Source organism: Dermacentor silvarum, chromosome 7 (genome assembly GCF_013339745.2).
Source record: "Dermacentor silvarum isolate Dsil-2018 chromosome 7, BIME_Dsil_1.4, whole genome shotgun sequence".
Taxonomy (NCBI): domain Eukaryota; kingdom Metazoa; phylum Arthropoda; class Arachnida; order Ixodida; family Ixodidae; genus Dermacentor; species Dermacentor silvarum.
This window is the reverse complement of record NC_051160.1, coordinates 61,217,860-61,235,885: the sequence shown is the minus strand read 5'-3', so window position 1 is coordinate 61,235,885 and position 18,026 is coordinate 61,217,860. Positions and strand designations below refer to the sequence as shown.

At 43.9% G+C, this 18,026-nt stretch overlaps 1 protein-coding gene across 1 annotated transcript in view; it reads right to left on the bottom strand.

The window, feature by feature from the left end:
- LOC119458104 (N-acetylgalactosaminyltransferase 7-like) overlaps positions 1-18,026 on the bottom strand; it is a 39,611-nt gene that overhangs the window by 18,195 nt on the left and 3,390 nt on the right. Inside the window, 6 exon segments of the mRNA XM_037719921.2 lie at positions 322-447; positions 3,584-3,701; positions 4,733-4,909; positions 7,712-7,925; positions 16,492-16,594; positions 16,596-16,659. Of these exon segments, the coding sequence (XP_037575849.1) occupies positions 322-447; positions 3,584-3,701; positions 4,733-4,909; positions 7,712-7,925; positions 16,492-16,594; positions 16,596-16,659 (802 nt within the window).

Sequence of the window (18,026 nt, the reverse complement as noted above, 5' to 3'; positions counted from 1 at the left end):
CATGACAAAGTGGACATTAGCAGAAAAAATTGATTGATTGATTCATTCATCCATTGATTCATTGATTCATAGGGCTTAACATTCAAAAGAAACACTCATGCTATGAGAGACACCGTAATGGGGGACTTCAGATTCATCTGGTCCACCTGGGATTCTTTAATGTGCACTTAAATCTAAGTACACGAGCGTTCTTGCATTCTGTCCCCATTGAAATCGGGCCGACAATCGAACCTGTGACGTCGTGCTTAGCAGCCGAATGCCATAGCCCCTAAGGTGGGTGTGACTAGAGAACAGGAAACAGTCTACTCCATCGATACACACCACAGTGATGAGAGGTCCCTTGCGCTTCTGGGCCAGCTTGCCAAAGCTGTAGGGCATGAAGCCACGGTAGACGTGCCCAACCCGTGAGCACGGCACCCAGTAGATCATGCCACCACACTGCCAGATCTGCACAGAGAACAGACACGGCAAATGGTGCGGCACGCAATGTCTTCGCGAATGCGTGTAAACATGGAAGTGGAAAGCACTGAAAAAGACTGAGGCATTTCGTTGGGCTAACCGGCTTTGTTACCAGGTGAACGGAGCCAGGCGAGGGTGTTGCAGAACAGTGAAACAACACAGCGTAAAAATGAGAGGAAAAAAATTCAAGTGCCGTGGGCCCCTTTACTGGCAGCATTTTACATATTTTTACCCTTTTCCATTTTCCTTGCCCACACAATCTGTGCAGTCAACACAGCTTGCCTTCTAGTACACGCCTTCTACCCTAACAAACACTGGCAGCAGTAAGGAGAAATTCAAGAAACCATTGGAGCACTAAGAAAGCAATGCTGTAACCCCTGAAAAGAGGCATTGGAAGCTCTGCCAATACTAAAACATGTGTTAGTTATATCAACAACTGCAACTTTTTTCTTTCGCTTTCCTTTCGTAATATCAGATTTTGTAAACTTGTGTCACAATGTTTAAAATTGTTCCAAATTTCAGCACTTACAGTTAAAAAAAAACTATGGGACCTACATAAAAATTTATCGCCCAGAAGTTACAAGAGCTCTACCTTTTCCTTTAAAGGGGCTTGAACCACCCTTGGGATTGAGCGAACAAACTCAATTTGCAGAGAAGAGTACAAAGCTGTGAGCATCAAAGCCACGTTATATAAAAAAAAATTCGTCCTGGGGTTTTACATGCCAAAACCACGACATGATTATGAGGCACGCTGTAGTAGGGGAATCTGGGTTAATATTTGGCCACCTGGGGTTCTTTAATACGCACTCAATGCATGGTACATGGGCGTTCTTGCATTTTGCCTCCATCGAAATGTGGCTGCCGTGGCCGGGATTTGATCCTGCGCCCTCGGGCTTAGCAGTGCAACACCAAAGCCACTACGCCACCAACGTTGCAAAATGTCCTGAATCGCCAGTATGACCCACAAGTGAAGTTTAAGCGGAAATTTTACTTCGGAAGCTCCCACCTAAATACATTAGAATTTGGTTTGGTCAAAATCCACTGCATCATATTAGATGTGCTTTATTGCATTTAAAAGGAAAAGATAAAGTCTACCGATTGTCGTCAGTAGATTTTTTACTTTGGGCCACCAAATTAATTATTTTCTAACAAAAATTGTAAAAAATTGCAAAGCCTAAATAGCTACCTTAGTAAAATACAGCACCCTCGTTACCATGTGTGACTGTGTTAAACTTATCTACACTCCATTTCGCACATAGCAGGCGATGCTACGAAGGCTAGAGAGAATTCCTTCACCACTCCCAAAAAATACAACCACATAATACTGCATCACAAAGGAAAGAAATACACACGTGTGTATCGTGCAATTTGACGTAACATTCAGTCTCATACTTTTTATATAGCAGAGGATGACATTATTATGTGGTGGGAATTACATATCTGGACCCATTTACCACCGAACTAGTGTGTAAGGCACGTTTCTGCGAAGAGTAGCTACAGTGCAATTCTTGGACTCGTGACCAAAACATGTTACAGTCGAAACTGGATATATCGAACCCACATGTAGCGAATTATTGTGTACAACGAACAGCAGCAAAATCCTCTTGAAACTTTTTTTATGAAATTTTAATTTTATATATCGAATCACCTATATATCAACTTTTTTTGTGATCCCCTTCAGATTCGACATATCCGGGTTCGACTGTACACCGCGTACTGGAAGCACAAAAGTCCACAAATAATACGTAATTTGACGTAACCTTATATCCGCAAGTTATAGTGGCGTTATATACAATGAAACGTGTATTCCTTTCTTTATGGTTACAAAAGAACGCAGACGCAAGAGAAAAAGCCACACGTAGCAGCTCGAAAGCCCCGTTGGATACTTATTCCGCAGAAAGTTAATCCGTAGAAAGCGTCACAGATCAAAAAATTGGCTGTCGTTCAGCTCTGGTTAAACCTAGTCAAGTAGCGATAGCTACAGACCCCCGGCTGCGCTTAGGCTTCACTTGTAGTTAGACATGTAGTTAGCGAGTTGCTAGAGAATCGAGGCCCATGGTGTGACGTCACACAGAGGGGGTGGCGAGCGCACCAGCTGTGGCGGTTGCCAGGCAACGGCGACCGCGCGCCTGTAGGAGTGGTGGCCGCGCGGCGACCGCGACGAGGCGAGTCATGGAGAATCGAGGCCCGTGGTGTGACGTCACACAGAGGGCGTGGCGAGAGCCCAACGGCAGGAGCGGTGGCCGCGCGGCAACTGCGACGAGCCAAGTTGCTGGAGAATCGAGGGCCGTGGTGTGACGTCACAGTGTGGCCACGGCTCAAAGTGTGGCGACGGCGAAGAGGCGAAAACCTGGCGTAATGTAGCTATTGCTACAAAAACGATTGCACTGCAAAATGCACTGACTGAGGTTTCTATGACTGCACTATCTATTTGCATAGCTTCTGCAGCATTGCCTGCCAAGTATGTAACAGAGTGTATCAGTGTAAAGGTTTTGGAAGCAGTGCATCCCTCATCCTTTTGTATTTACTTTTGTATTTCGCACGACACAAGAGCATTTAAAATTCGATGTAGTTGAACACATTGGCTCACGATGCTGCCCCTAGCAGCCCTGTAGCTGATGCGTGCCTGTGCTAACATCATTAGTGACATCACTAGAAGCAAAGCTCTGTGCTGACTGCCCCCCTACCCCCTACCATCGTTTCTTCTCTCAATGTTGTGCTTCTGCTTACCTGAAACTATTTGTGCTTTTTATGCAAACAAGCCTATCTCATGCAGAGCAAGAGGCTTAGAGAAAAGTAAAACGGCAACTTTTCTGACGCAAAATTGCCTCAATTGCTCTCTTAATGGTAATACTGGTGGGTGCAATGCAGATGCTAGTGCAGGGCTTCGTCTAGTAATCTTAGCATGAAGCTCTGCAGGAGAAGGCAGGGCTCAGTTAGAAAACTGAAGAGCTGCTCTCGACACGAACAGAAACGAAACAACATAATGGCTATTTTCTCTTCGAGTTTTGTCTCTCTGTGCCACTATTAGCCTTCTCAAATCTAAACTTTATACCATTCCTGTAACAGTCCTTTTCAAGCCTCTCTTCAGCTCAGATTTTAAAAAAAGAAAAAACGAGCATACCTTGAAAGATAGCTCAAAGTTCTCGCCGCCCCAGACCAGTAGGCCAGGATCGTAGCCACCGAGTTCGAGGAAGTATTTGCGATTGATGGCAAAAAGACCACCAGCATGTGTAGGTGACCTGCAAATATCAAAATGCATCTTCAAGGTGTCACATGCAGCTTCAGCGGCAACATACTTTGCCTCTTTTACAGCGATAGCTGTTATGCATCCTTTAAGCTCACGACATGCCTGTAAGCCAAACTGTAGGTCATGCCATGAAACCATCTATCTTATAACCTTTGCAGTTGATACATGTGTAAATGCTCTCTGAACGTTTCTTTAACACTCATAACAATCACAAAGCACTAACAGTTAATGATAAAAAATTCTAGTGCAAGCATATTTCTTTCAACCTGACATCTCTTAAGCAGTATCAACAGAGTAAATGTGGTCGAATGGGTGCACTAAGCAGCTCTAAGGTAACAGAACCTAAAAACAATTTTAAAGGTACTGAATGTACATGTCCATCATGTAAACAAAGCAACTATCTTACACTGAAGTAGGAGGGCACAATAACTACTATTATTACATACATACAGTTTAAAGCCACATTGAGGAAAAGAAATACAAATGGGCAACCGAAGCCAATTCTTGCAGTCACTGTTCATGGTGCAGGCTGTTTCCTGCCTGACTTCAAGCAAAGCATAAGGTTACTCACAACGACAAAGTAATTACAGCAAGTAGTCATAGCCATAAAAATGAGGCATTGATTGATTGAATAAGCGTTTACGGATCAAGATGGCCCACGACCAAATGAGAAACGAGCGGCCCAGCTACGCTCACCTAATCTGGGCCTGCAACACTCATTTGGCTGCCCGTATGAGTCGTCTGCAGTAATAACCCCACCACCTCTTAACTACGAGGCCTGCAATCAACCCAGCTAGCTCTAGCAACCGCATCAAAGAAGCGTTAGAATTGCGCTTAATATATGCTAAAGAGACGGGCCTCCCGAGTCCAGCTCTACCCTCACACCTTAATCCCCTTTTTCCTCGTTACCAAACTTGACGCATAACAACAAGCCGTCACGAAAGCCAAGCAGGGGAGAGCAGCTATCACTGTTGACAGTAGCACCAACATTCTGCTTCGGTGGCTTTCAGCACTGGGACTCACTTGTAGGGCTCGCTGTGGTATTTCCGCCTCTTTATTTCCTCGTCGGGAATCTCAATCTCCTTGTACAGCATGCCCCACTCGAAGATGCCACGGAAGTGCTGCCGGCCATGGTAGACGGGCCGGTACTCAAACGTGTCCTTGTCGATACCATCGATGACTGGCACTGTCATGGCGCGCCTGCAGTGGAGAAGAGGAGCCAGAATGTGTTGAAGAAGGTGCAAAAAGCTATATTTTGGGCCTGTGTGTAAATCAAGAATTTATTACCCCTCAAGTTTATTCCTTTCTTATCAGCCACCGCTCATGGCCAGCCGTTCCTGGTGGTATGTGTACACAGATGGAGCACAGCTCGGACCACTGACAAAGCCCAATATGTAAAAAAATTGGAAGGCAAAAATTTACATTATCCCAGTCTTGATTACACAAGTAACTACAGAGACCTCTCAGTAAAGTGTAAAGTTAGCTTTTCACTTCGCTGCTGGCACTTTCCAGCTCATTGTGCTTTGTGCTCTTCCCTGGCTCATCTAATGCTTCAAACAAAGAACAATGTGCTCCCCTGGGCAAAGGTATATGTAACAGGATACATACAATGTACTAGTCGCCGCACATTTTGGACAATTTTTCATTGCAGAAAAGCCAGCTCGACAAATTTTAAAAGGGCCAATTGCCATGTGCGCAAATGTAGCGGAATGCTACAGAGTGACCCATTTCAGTGTCCTCGGAAGGCAAACTTCCGAGTTGAAGAAAAACTTGTCATGGTCTCTGTGCTGAACTCGGAAAGAGGGCAATATTTTTTTTGCACAAAAAGTTTGCTTCCAAAGGACAGTGAAATTCACTTCTTTGTATTATTTCACTACAGTCAGCTCAATGCCATTTCATCTGTGCATAAAACTTCCTCGATCATGTAGGTTTCTGTAGAGGTTGCTTGGTTAACATGAAGCTTGGCTCTCATTTGCTCACTCAAAATATATTAACAAGTAAGGTTCAAATGTGGACATCCAAGCAGAAAATATTGAAAAGAACTGAAAACATCAGAGGATGTACTGGGCTAGTCTCTGTCAAGCAATGCAAAAGAAGCTACAGCTTTCTTTATTTATTGATTTATTTAAGACAATATTACAGATTCTCTTAGGGGACACGGCTAAAGGCATACGTACACCGCCCGACTGGGCTGTGCTACCCATACTAGCAGCAGTATGGCAAAACCACTTTGCTTCGACAAGTAACACTTTGCTTATAAATGCACAAACAGCTAGGATGAGTGCAGCTTAGACATGGTACAGTGGAATCTCATTGATATGATTCTGCATAATACGTTTTTCGGGATAATATGTTTTTTGTTCTTTTCCCAGCCAATGTCTTATAGGAGCAATGTATTTCAGGTAATACGATTTTTGGATGGTGCGTTTTATTTTCCGGTTCCCGTGAAGTTTGTATCAACGAGATTCTTGGGCCAAGGTCAACTGGCAAATTAGTGCTCCCGAGGTGCTTCCCATCACTTTTAACAAGAACAGCAACACTATGATACCAAGAACTTGTAACTGCGCTAGTTGGTAATTCATGTTAGTAAGTTGCTTCAGAGCGCAAAAGAACACACTCGCATGTACGCACGCGCTTGTGTGAAAAAAAAGGGGTGGGTGCATCATTTCCTAGGGCGTTTGCTGTGGTGCAAGTATGTGCGTACATGTGTTCTGTTGTGCCCCGAAGTAACTTACTAATATGTTACCAACTTTCACGAGATAAATGTCTGTTTATAGTTGGTGAATAGCAGCGAACCAATCATCGATAATAGAAAAATTATTCTTACATTTAACTTTAAAAGAAGAAAGGAAGTGTGGTGTGGCTGCTTTTATCTAATGTCCCCACAGAAATCACTCAATCTACATCTTCCCACCTGTTTGCCAGCACTTTTTACAGGAGGGTGGCGCCCTCTCTGTTAGAGCCTCTAACCATAACATTCTGCAATTTTTCAATGCCTGTCCAGTGATACTGAAACGAGGGGGCCACTGAAAGTTTGCCACTTTCCCAGTGGTTGAGCACATTGTATGGGGCATGGTTAGGGTCACATCAACTATCATTAGGCGTCATATGAAAGCATAGGAGTAAGCACAGAGCAGCAGCAGTACACAGCCCATGCTCTATAGCAACACCAGGTAGCAAATGCTTGGGAACGTGGTGCCACCACGGTGGACCACTGGCTCCCATGCATTGTGGAGTGGCTCATCAGACATAGTAAAAACACAGGAGGCTGTGCTCCGGCTCAAACCAAGCAGCAGTAGCAAGACAGAGCATCACCTCCATGATCACTGGCGCAGCTCCTAACCAAGCTCAGATTAGAGCAAGTACAGTTGTCTTTATACTTACTGTGTCAGAAATAAAGCCCCGAATTTTGTAAGCCAGCGCTGTGTGTCTTGCTTCTTCTTGCATTGTTCAATCATGCACTATTACGAATTAGCGTAACAAGTCACTATTGCTAGAACATGAAACATCTTTTTTATTTGCTAGAAAAGAAGCACAGCCAGGTAAGAGTTGATTAGATTCCTGAGCATTCCTGTCATTTTTTTCGCATCGTAACTAGACCAAGCCGTTCTGTCACTTGGTTGTTTGCGTGCATGTTAGCGTTAATTGAAACACGCCAGTTAGTATTCTGCCCTCAATTATTGCTTGGATCTGGCACGACAGTCAACAGACTAACTTTTTATGCATAAATACATGCCGATTGATTACATAAGCCACACCTTCCCGATAAAGGCAGAGAAATGTTCCACTTATATCGACTTTATTCATTATCATCGTCATTTATTCCTTGCCACTGTTGGGGCATTACATAAGGGGTTGCACATGCTGGTTAGGTGTTTTCTTTAATACTGGACAATACTGTTATATGTACTGGCTCATGCTGATTCAATAAAGATGAGTCATCACCAACCAGCCCAAATGTTGAAGAGAAGCCAAGTGGGAAAAAGAGCATTCTTTTCTCACCTGTTGGCCCGAATGGGCGCCAGCAGCGGTGGCAGCCAGTTGATGCCCACCTCGCAATGGGCATCCAGGAAGAGAACCACGTCGCCGTGCGACTGCTCCGCACCGTAGCTCCGCGATCGGATCAGGCCCTCGCGCTCGCTGTTGCGCAGCAGGCGCACCAGGCCTCGTGGGAAGTTGTGCGCGATGTACGTCTCCAGCTCGCCCTTCAGGTTCTCTACAGAAGCAGAAGTCAAAAAGAACCAACAAATAAAACATTTCACCACGGGTAAGTTGCTGGCAGCGAAAGCAGCGCTTAGTAGGGCACACCCTCGGCTCCCTCGCGTCCCTTGATATTCGTTTTCCCCGCATGACTTGGCAAGGCTTGTGACATTTGTCTTTCACACATAATGTTCCCGAGACCCCCCCAAACACTTGTCTCCTCCGCATGACGTGCACAATGGAGGGAACCGATATGCGGTAGTCGCGCGGCTACAACAGATGGCACTAGCGTTCTGCTCCCAGAGCCACCTGGTGGGCACCAGCAGAGCATGTGGCAACTTCGTAAACATTAAAGCAGCAAAGCTATGTGCAAATTAAAATGAAGACAATGCTTAGACCGGGGGTGCTATTCTGGACCGTGCCTAATTCCGCGATATTGTCAAATTCTGTAACGGCAGCGTTTTGGGCCAATCAGAGAGGCCATAGCAGCCTTCTGGGACAATCAGAGCTGACAAGATGGCGAATTGAACAATATGGCAAAATTTGACAATTTCTAGAGTAGCGCCTGCCTTGTCTTTTGTCTTAATTTGCGCTCGGCCTTTTTCCAACTTAGTTCTTGCTCTTTAGCTACATGTCATCAGCGTAAAGAATGCCCATCTGCTAGTTGGTAAGCTTCGCATGCCCATTTCATGTTAGGTTTGCCCATTTGGTTTTGAAGCATGATACTGGAAATGGGTGAACACTACCACTGGCTCATATGCCCTTAAGTACACGGGACAGCATGAGCGAACAGCAGCAGCAGGTTCTCTCACAGTGGACGCTGCCATTTTCTAGAGAACATTTTTTTTTTTTTGCGATGAACATGTCAGCCTTCTCGTCCACTACGGTTCTGCCTATTGTAGCCTCTGAAATGCATACACAGGAGCCGCGCCACTCTCGGAGTCTGTGTACACAGAACTCGACACAAATTACCAAGCACTAAAACTGCACGACAGCGCAGTGGTCAGTGTGGCCAGCTCCCAACTATGCATTTTACTGCAGGGACATGAGTTAAAATCTCAGTGGCGGTGATAAACAATGTTTTGTTTTTCGTTGCCTTGTGGCAAGGGTGAAGCTGAGGAAGAGAAGGTTGCCTGGTGATGATGAAAGTCATCAGTGTTAACAGAGTTACAGCAAACACCATTTTTAGCTTTTAACTGTTATCACAGAAACACAGGTGCCAGTAACTGCCAGATATAAGTATGATAACTGCCATCGTATGCCAAATTCAGGAAAAGAACAAGAAAAATTCAGAGCCCTTCCCCTGTCGAGAAAATGGGGGTAAGCGAAGCTTGTGGCAAGACGACACTGTCGCAGGCATTCCGCTTCATTTGCCTTAAACTCAAGGGCGGCGGCTCTTCGCTGACGTTTGGCCTAAACATCGCGCTCCCGCAACTCGGGGGTCCGCGGCTCTTCGCTGACGTTTCGCCTGGGCTTCGGAAGCCCTCACACTAGAATTGGACGACGAGCTTCGCTTACCCCCCAGTTTCCCGACAGGAGAAGGGCTGGTGATTTTGTCTGTTTGGGTCCCACATGTGACAAGGGTAGTTCAATGGTGCATTACAGGTTCCAAAGCCCACAGGGGTATGTCCCATTGAGCTTGGACCCTTTCTGCACTATCACCAGGATCGGCCCACATGACAGGGGTATGTGCCGTTGAGCTTGGACCCTTTTTGCACTATCACCAGGATCGGCCCACTTTTCAGCGTGACACCACCACCGTCCACAGTTGTGAGCCTATAAAGCTTCGCTTAAAAAAAATCAGACCACTAAGTATAGATCGTTTTTGTCCATGCCGTGGCAGCAGTGCATTCATGACCACAGAAAACTTCCGGTTATGTATTTTTTGACAGCCAAGTTAGCAAAGCAAAAAGAAGTGTTTTGTCCTCTAGTCTATAGGCACATGCTCGTCATGTGTTCAGGTATAAGGAACGTGCCCCATGCGTCGAGCTCATGCATGTAGCTTTTTTGTTGTACCTTAGCAGTAAAATTAACTTTTCAAACATTTTAACTCTGCAGCAAAAGTGGTGCCAGCTGGAGAGTTCTATATATTTATAGTCTATTGTAACTTGTGTTGTTTAGAGGGCTTAACTAGAAGCCTTTTGAGAGCTCTATTTCTAAACATAAAAAAGGGCCTATATGCACATCATGGCGTATCATAAAGGCTGTGTTACACTTGCTGACAGCTTTCTGTGGCAATGAAATGAACACTACGAAGGCAAACTGCGCACACGTGACAGCACGCCTAAAGATACCCCTAGCCTCATTTGCATTTGTTTAAGCTGGGGAACAGAAAACATGAATATAAAGCATCATATTAAACTAAGCCATAAAATACAACATGCAGCGTTAAATTTTAATTTCGGTGTCCCGCATTGGGCTTCTACGTTTTCGCAGATGCGAAGCCTTTGCACGTAGCGGTCACACTGATTCAATATCCGAGAAAGCGCTGACAAACTCTGCCGGACTACTTGGTGTAGTAAAGCACGTGCAGAAGCCGCCACAAAAAGTTTTCAGCGCGTACAGTGCTCTTCTCCGCTGATGTGTTACTGAGAAGACAGCACCCCCACAGCTGTTATAATACTTCCACATGTGAATATCTCAGGCCAATCTCGGATGTGCGTTACCTTAAGCAATATCACCAAAAATTGCAAAACAATAGCGATACAAGTATTAATGGAGAACTGTCTTCAATGTTATTGAACAATGCTGAAATCAAGGGGGGCAGCAGCTCTCAGATGTGCGCAGGTCGCAGTCAAAAGTTACAACACAATAGTGATAGTGGCAGGTCGAGTTTAACTGGAGAACTGGCTTGCACATAGTATGCAAACAATGCTAGTAAGAGCAACCATAAATCACGATGTCAAACAACAATGCCCCTTCATACATGCTAGTGCAAAGTCCAAGCTGAACCGCTGCAGCAGATGTGAATATGCAGGTGCTAAGCTGCTAACAGTGGCGGAGCCAGGAGGTGGCATACCAGGCACGTGCCCCAACCCCTCCCGAAATTTCTGTATTAGTATGTGGCTTGCTTAGCCCCCCTCTCCCTGCCCATACCCGGTCAAGTAGATGCCCCACCCATCAAAATAAATTTTTGGCTACGCCACTGGCTGCTAACACTCAATTTTTACATTCAAAATTTTACACTTAAGGGAATGGTGAACTGGGTAACCTTGTAGTGGCCCATAATTAAGATCATTAAAAATAAATAAAGGAAACCAAGGACAGTGATAGACACAGCAAGGACAGAAACAAGGTGCTGACTTTAGACTTAGGACTTAGTAAAGAAAGGTTCTTGCTTCATCGAAGCTCCGCTGGTCTTTTCTTGGAAAAGATCACGCCAAAGTCCACAATATAAGGTGAAGAAACTTTACGTGAGAAGAAAGCATACAGCGAAGGACGATATAAAATCCGCCTGGCAGCACGCAATCTAGAGTGACTCCCACAGATCTAGTCTGCGGTTACAGCGTTACAAGGCTTCCTCGCCTTGTTCTATGAGGAGAAGAACAGCTCGCTTAATACACAACCACTCAAGGTGTAATCTAGCAACCTGTGAGAGTGACATCATTTCTTTTGCTCTTCATTGGTCCTGTTCTGACATCACTCTCTTTATACTGAAGTCAGGCCTCAGCATCACCACTGGCTAGGTCTATTAATTATCGCACTGCTGCAAGAACAGCAAACAGACAATGCGTGCTCAGTTCCAAATCTTACACCTTTATTCATGCAGCCTTCCCTGTTTGTAGTTGATGTGTATCAACAAATAGAATGCATGTTGGCACAAGAAAGAGAACAAGAAGAAGAAAGAAAAGAAAAACAGCACAAGAACAATAACTACATGCTAGTTTTACGTAGATACAGCTCAGCACCAAGTGATTTGTACAAACATACAAACACAAACCACTAAGCAATCCATCTGCAGTCTCTACACCTTTAGTTCTTGCAAATACTTGGCACAGGTGCACCTGCTAAGGGTATGCACTCTCCTAGTAGTTCTCCAAGAATAAGAAGTTTGCAAGGCCTTACTGTACTTGGTACAGCACCATACTCAAATACAGGTTAATCTATCTTCACTAACCTTGATGAACGGTTAACATAGAATGCGGTGCTATGGCACAAGCCACTTGATTTGATGAAAGCGCACCAGCACGAGTGTCTGTTAACTTTAAATTTCTCTTTAAAACAGGAATTCAATCATCAAGCTGCACTTCATTCATTTTTTGAACCCTTACCTCTAAATATAATCGGTGTTGATGTACAAATTCAGTTGATCTACATTCAAGTAAGTACGGTACAAAGTCTTCGCAAGAAATGAAAAATAAAAAAAAGAAAACCATACTCCAAAACAACTAAGCAAAAGCATGCACTAAAGAGAAAACATTGACAGCATTATTTGAAGCACATGTTGAATTCATTATGCCTATGTTTGTTATAGTGAGGTTTCGCTGTACTCCCCAGAAATTATGCAGGTTCACCAAGAAAGACAAGACGAGAGAGAAGGTCAAGACATTTAAATGACGTTCTAAAAACTACGATGAATACTTATTCTAAAAAATAAACATGTAATGAAAGGGATGAATCACAGTGCCCATTCAAACAAACGTGCTCAGGCTAAACACTGCACAGAACAGCACAAGAACAGAGCACAGGATGAAGTGTAAGAAAGGAGGGGGACCCAAAACTACATAAAGGCAAAATTCCGAGCAGCACCGAGAATGATGGACAGCTGCACGGAAGCGTGACAGCTGGCGCACCCCTTTAAGCGTGTCTCGCACCTGCAGGTCTTGGAAGCGGATCAAAAAGCCATCTGCGCGCCTATTGCCTCGACACCTAACCTTTTTACTTGCTTGCTTCTGACTCGAGTACATGCTACGGGGAACAAGGAGAAAAGAAACACTAACGACTCTAGATGGCAAAGGTGTTACGCTTTTCATTGGCTCCCTCGACCTTTTTCAACACAAATGTGATTTCTAGCAGCGGGAAAGAGAAAGTAAAAGAAGAGAAAAGCTGTTTAGCTTGCATCTCTCGTACTACGCTATGCTTGAATCACATTTTCTTTTCTTTTTTTTTTTCGTCGTAAGTCTCTTTCACTTAGGAGCAATTTAATTAACTTAAGCAATTTTAGCAACTTCACAAGGAATTTAGTTACATTATAGCTATTTGGTTGATTAGTTATAGTAGTTGGCTAGCTACTGACTACTTGCCAACTAGCTACTATTATCAAGTTAGTAATTACCTGACAAGTTGGTTGGCTGGTTAGCTTTATTTGGATTCATAGTAGATATTTTTTAGTAATGGCTAGCTACTGACTAGTTTAACTTGCAAGTTAACTAAGTGACAAGTTGTTTCATAAAGTGGTATAGTTGTAGTTGAATCCACTGCAGGCCTAGTTCGTTAGCTAGCTACTGACTACCCGCCAAGTGGTAAGTGATTAATAGCTAGCAGGTCAACTACCCGACTAGTTGTTTGGTTGGTTAGTTTAGTTTACTTAGTTGGATCTGTTGCAGGTTTCTTCTGGACCCACATGCAGTGTACACAAAAACAGGTGAAAATGTGCTTAGTTTGCAAGTGAATAACAAAGGTGTTCATGGAAGAAGTAACTCAGAATGAACCAAATCTATTTAAAGACTTTAGATCACCGCATGCCACTTCTGATGCTTCAGAACACTGGAAGCACTCAATATTTCCCAATATGCAAACATACAACAATGACTAAGCTCTTTGCAGGGTGCAAAAAAAAAAAAAGTGCTTTTGCAAGTGTCAGGAGCTCCAATGGCCAGTTAAAAGAACCAAGGCTCACTGCACACAGAAATGCACTCACAGGCTCTCCTGACAACAGTGCGCTATTTCGAGTGAAAGGGTGTCACAGTCACGAGAAGAATAAGACTTTGAAGATTTGCAAATTGCATTTCGATTCCGAATAAGCAAAATGCACTAGATTCAAAATGGTCTGGAATTTCAAATGAAAAAAGTTTGGGTCCTTTTTTTGAAACGCCTAGATGGCAAAGCCACCACGAATCTGACGTCCCCCCTTCCCAACTTTACCAAGAACTGACATAGCACCTTTTTGATAGTTTTATATTTTTTTAATTACAGCTGCACATGCTAGTATTTGGAACGTAACTGAACTTCAGGCTTGCCATCTGAAACTGAGCGATCCATTATGTATGTAGCGTACAGCAAGTGTGCAAAAAAATAAAAACAAAATTAATTTTGCTGCGGTTTTTACATTCATAAGCCTTCTGCGAGCAACTGTGCATTTCTGTTGGCTACTTTCATAATTGTGCTGTTCGCTTGGTACAGAGAAAAATGCAAATTTTACAGCTGGTAATGAGAACAGAACTGGCCAAATATATATATTTTTAATGCATTTCATCTACCATCACTGACCAGACAGCCCAAGTCAACCACTCTGTGCTGCCTTTCTAGTAGCCAGATGACTAACCACACTACACTACTTACTACCTCTATAACGACAACACTCCATGCTGTATGCCATCATATTAAACGCTAAAACTTGCTAAAGGCAAAAGCAGAAGCCTGTTATGGCTCTGCGGTAGTGGCTCTGCTAGAAAACTAGAACTGCGAGTCACAGATTTCCAATACTATAACTGCACTGCTTCTGAAAATGTGTAAATCTACATGTTGAGCGATGAAAACTCAGCTAATAAAGTCTAAACCAATCATAAATGCGGAACGATTGAAAGCCCCCCTCCGCCATACTTGAGCATCGCAAACGGACAAGTGTGGTGCTTGCCTAAGCAGCGACGGCCGTGTCTGCAAAGTATCAAACCGCCAGACTGCACGAGGGAGCTGAAATTTCAAAGAAAAGTCTGTGCACCCTGCCTCTCGAGGGAGCCTCGCTATCTGCTGGGGAATCAAGGTCACACGCATAAATATCCCTTCGCAAGACGCACTGCCTGCAACACCACCGATTACGGCACGTGACTTTGACAAATAATTAAATGCAGCAGACACGAAACCGGCACTGGAAGTGCGCCACGCAGCAAGAAAGAATGAGAAGAAAAAAATTACCGTAGCTTGCACTAGTGGCGCAAGGCTAAAGAAACAGCGGAGCTGATCGGCACCTAGCTGGTCCTGGCCTCACGGGTTATGCTTTTCCGGAATTTATTGATTATTGATCGATTATCGATTACCTATTGATTGGCTATCGCAAGGTATTGGCCACGTATTTGGGCTAGGCTAAGCACTACCAAGTCATCCCCAGCATTTTCTGGAATTTCTTGATAATTGATCGATTATCGATTAGCTATTGATTGGCTATCGCAAGGTGAAGCTGAGGCGCAGCTGTGCGCAGCGACGTCATCGCTAGGCGAGTTTTTGCAAATGCTACACGGGAAACGAAAAGTTTAAACAGCTCCACTGTTAAAAAAATTGAGATGGAGTTGTTCGTGACGTAAGCATGAAGTGGTACCTCTGCTCCAGTATGGGAGAAGGCAGGGAACGAATGTCATTTCCACCCACTAGTAAAGGAAAAGGAAGGGAATGTCAATGTTGGCAGCGAAGCTTGTCATCTGGCAACATGAAGATGCAACATATCACTTTCTATCACCTCCTCTAATAACGAACCAATCTGAGAAATTAGTGTGGTAAGATGCTCCTAGAGGGTGCTTCCAGTGTGTAACAGGTCAAGAAAGTTGGCAACCAGGTAGACAGCCAGGAATCATCAAATAGTAAGAAACAGACACACTAAACTGGTTGGAAAGGATGGAAACAAAAAAGACCATGGAGACTTACAAGAATGACAAGAAGAAAAAAAGTTAGAAAGGAAAACAAGTATGATAACACAAAGGGCAGTGCCTTGCTATTTGAGTCCCGAGCTGGTTGCCTAAGGATAAAAAACATACAGGAGCTAATATTAGCGACATGATGAGGGATGTGTCTTCTGCAGCAAAAATTTGGAGACAACAGATCCTAACGGAATGCGAAGGTTATTCTACCAGCGAGACCCCCCCCCGTAGGTAATGTCCACCTTCCAGAATCACTGGGATTTAAAGCGGATGGAAGCATTATCCAGACAGCAGTCTAGATAAGCAAGAAGTGTTTATAGTATTGGAGAAAACGAAAAGCAGGAAACAGATTGATAGGACCAGATCCCGTTACAGACATAGTTAACCATACAACGTAGATGTAGAGGTTTTAAGGAAGAGAGGAAAGGTTGAGGAGATATAAACAACGTGCTAGACTGATAAACATGTATAGATTATCGGATTAGCTCAAGCAGGCTAGGTGACCATTTGTGAACAGCTTGTTTGGAAGGGGATGCCAATAAATCATCATCATCATCATCATCATAAATCTCCAAAGGGGCCTGGCGATGAACCTTTTAGGTCAGAAGCTTCACTATCCTCCATTTGTCCTCTCTCCTTCACATGTACTCGGCGATACACATTGTGCATGAACCTAAGAGAGCTGTCATTCAAAACATAAATAAAGCAAATGTGCACGTCAAACACGCACACATCCAAGCTACACATCCTGTTGTTCACAGGGAATGTGGCAGAGCACATGTAACATCTCACCTTTATCAGAGTAGTCGTCGACTAACACCACTTCCTTGAGAAACTGACGCGGAGAGCGGTTGATGACGCTGTGCACGGTCCGCATAAGCACTGACAGGCCCTCAGTTGTGGAAGACCACCACCACGCTTGTCGTTGGCAGGTCCTCGGGATAGTCCCAGTACTTGCACCTGCATCAGGCATGTTTACTACATTGAAGCATCACAATAACAGTCGCATCTGACATAACAATATGTTTGTTATGTCCAATATTCATTATAAGCATACCTGCTGATACTGCTGAAAAAGAAAAGTGATTGGTTCAAAGCAGAGGAAACACAAGCATATGCGATGCCTCCAACAGGCCAGCAGAGAATCTTCTAGTATGTTTTTTGTTGGCCTGTCAGTGGCTTGCCATGCTGATACCTCGCATGTGAAAAACGCTAAATTACAAAAATGCTTTGCACCGTCATTCATATGCAAGCATGTAAGTGGTTGCAAGTGGTGTGATCACATAGGATCAGCGCCCTGGCTTGCTGGCTGCGGGCCAGCCGTGCCAAGCATTTGGCCATAATGTGCATGCATGTCCAGATTGTTCGGTTTCGAGTTGCTCTTAATGAGTATCCAATATTTTTGTCATCAGAATGTCTACTTTGAGCTGCGAGCAAACGCATATTCGCTTTGCTATAATGAATTGTCTTGGACCTAGCGTTCTCGGTTTCATTGTAACAGAGGAATACCCATGAAAATAAACCATCTAAAATAAATTTTACATTTACTTTGTTATATGTGAAAGTTTGTTATATCTGAGCTTGTTATATCAAGGTTTGACTATTGTTGTGAAGGGCTGCCAAGCCCTCAGTCAAGGCCATACAACACCTGCTAGCCTTTCATAACGTATTTGTGCAGCACGACATGGACAAGGGACAAGGAAGCGCTCATGTCGTCCATTCCTTGTCCCTCGTCTGTGTCGCGCTGCACATATACATAAAAATGTTAACCTACCAACTCGCCAAACTTGCTGTGTTGACTTGCTAGCCATTTACAACTTAGATGAAGTTTGAAGTAGGCAGCCAGATCTACTTGAAACAGGGACAGTATGCAATGTAATGCTTCATGAAATAAAAGTTGTGCAACAGTTGTCAACAGGAGCTTTGAAAAACACAACTAGCATATTGTGTGATGTTGAATAACAAAACAACAAAAAAAAGGCAACTGCTGTCTCATTTTCGAAATTGCCATAAAGCATGCCTACTGTTTGCTCCCCCATTAGCTCAGTAGATAATAAATGGACGGCCAAAGAAACAAGGTGTCGCCAGTCAAGGCATTCAAAAGATTGTAAAATCATTTACTGCCTCGCAAAGGATTACGGTTCCTTCAGTGTGAATATTTCACTTAGCTGGCTCAACTGAGTCTGTATGTATCATCGCAATAAACCCTGCCTTGCAAAGAGCGCCAATGGGCATAGTTTGGCCCATTCAATGATGTCAAGTGCCACTGGCCATAAGGCCAAGCAATCTCCAAAATGAAACAATTTCCTGTGAGTGCTCAAATCATG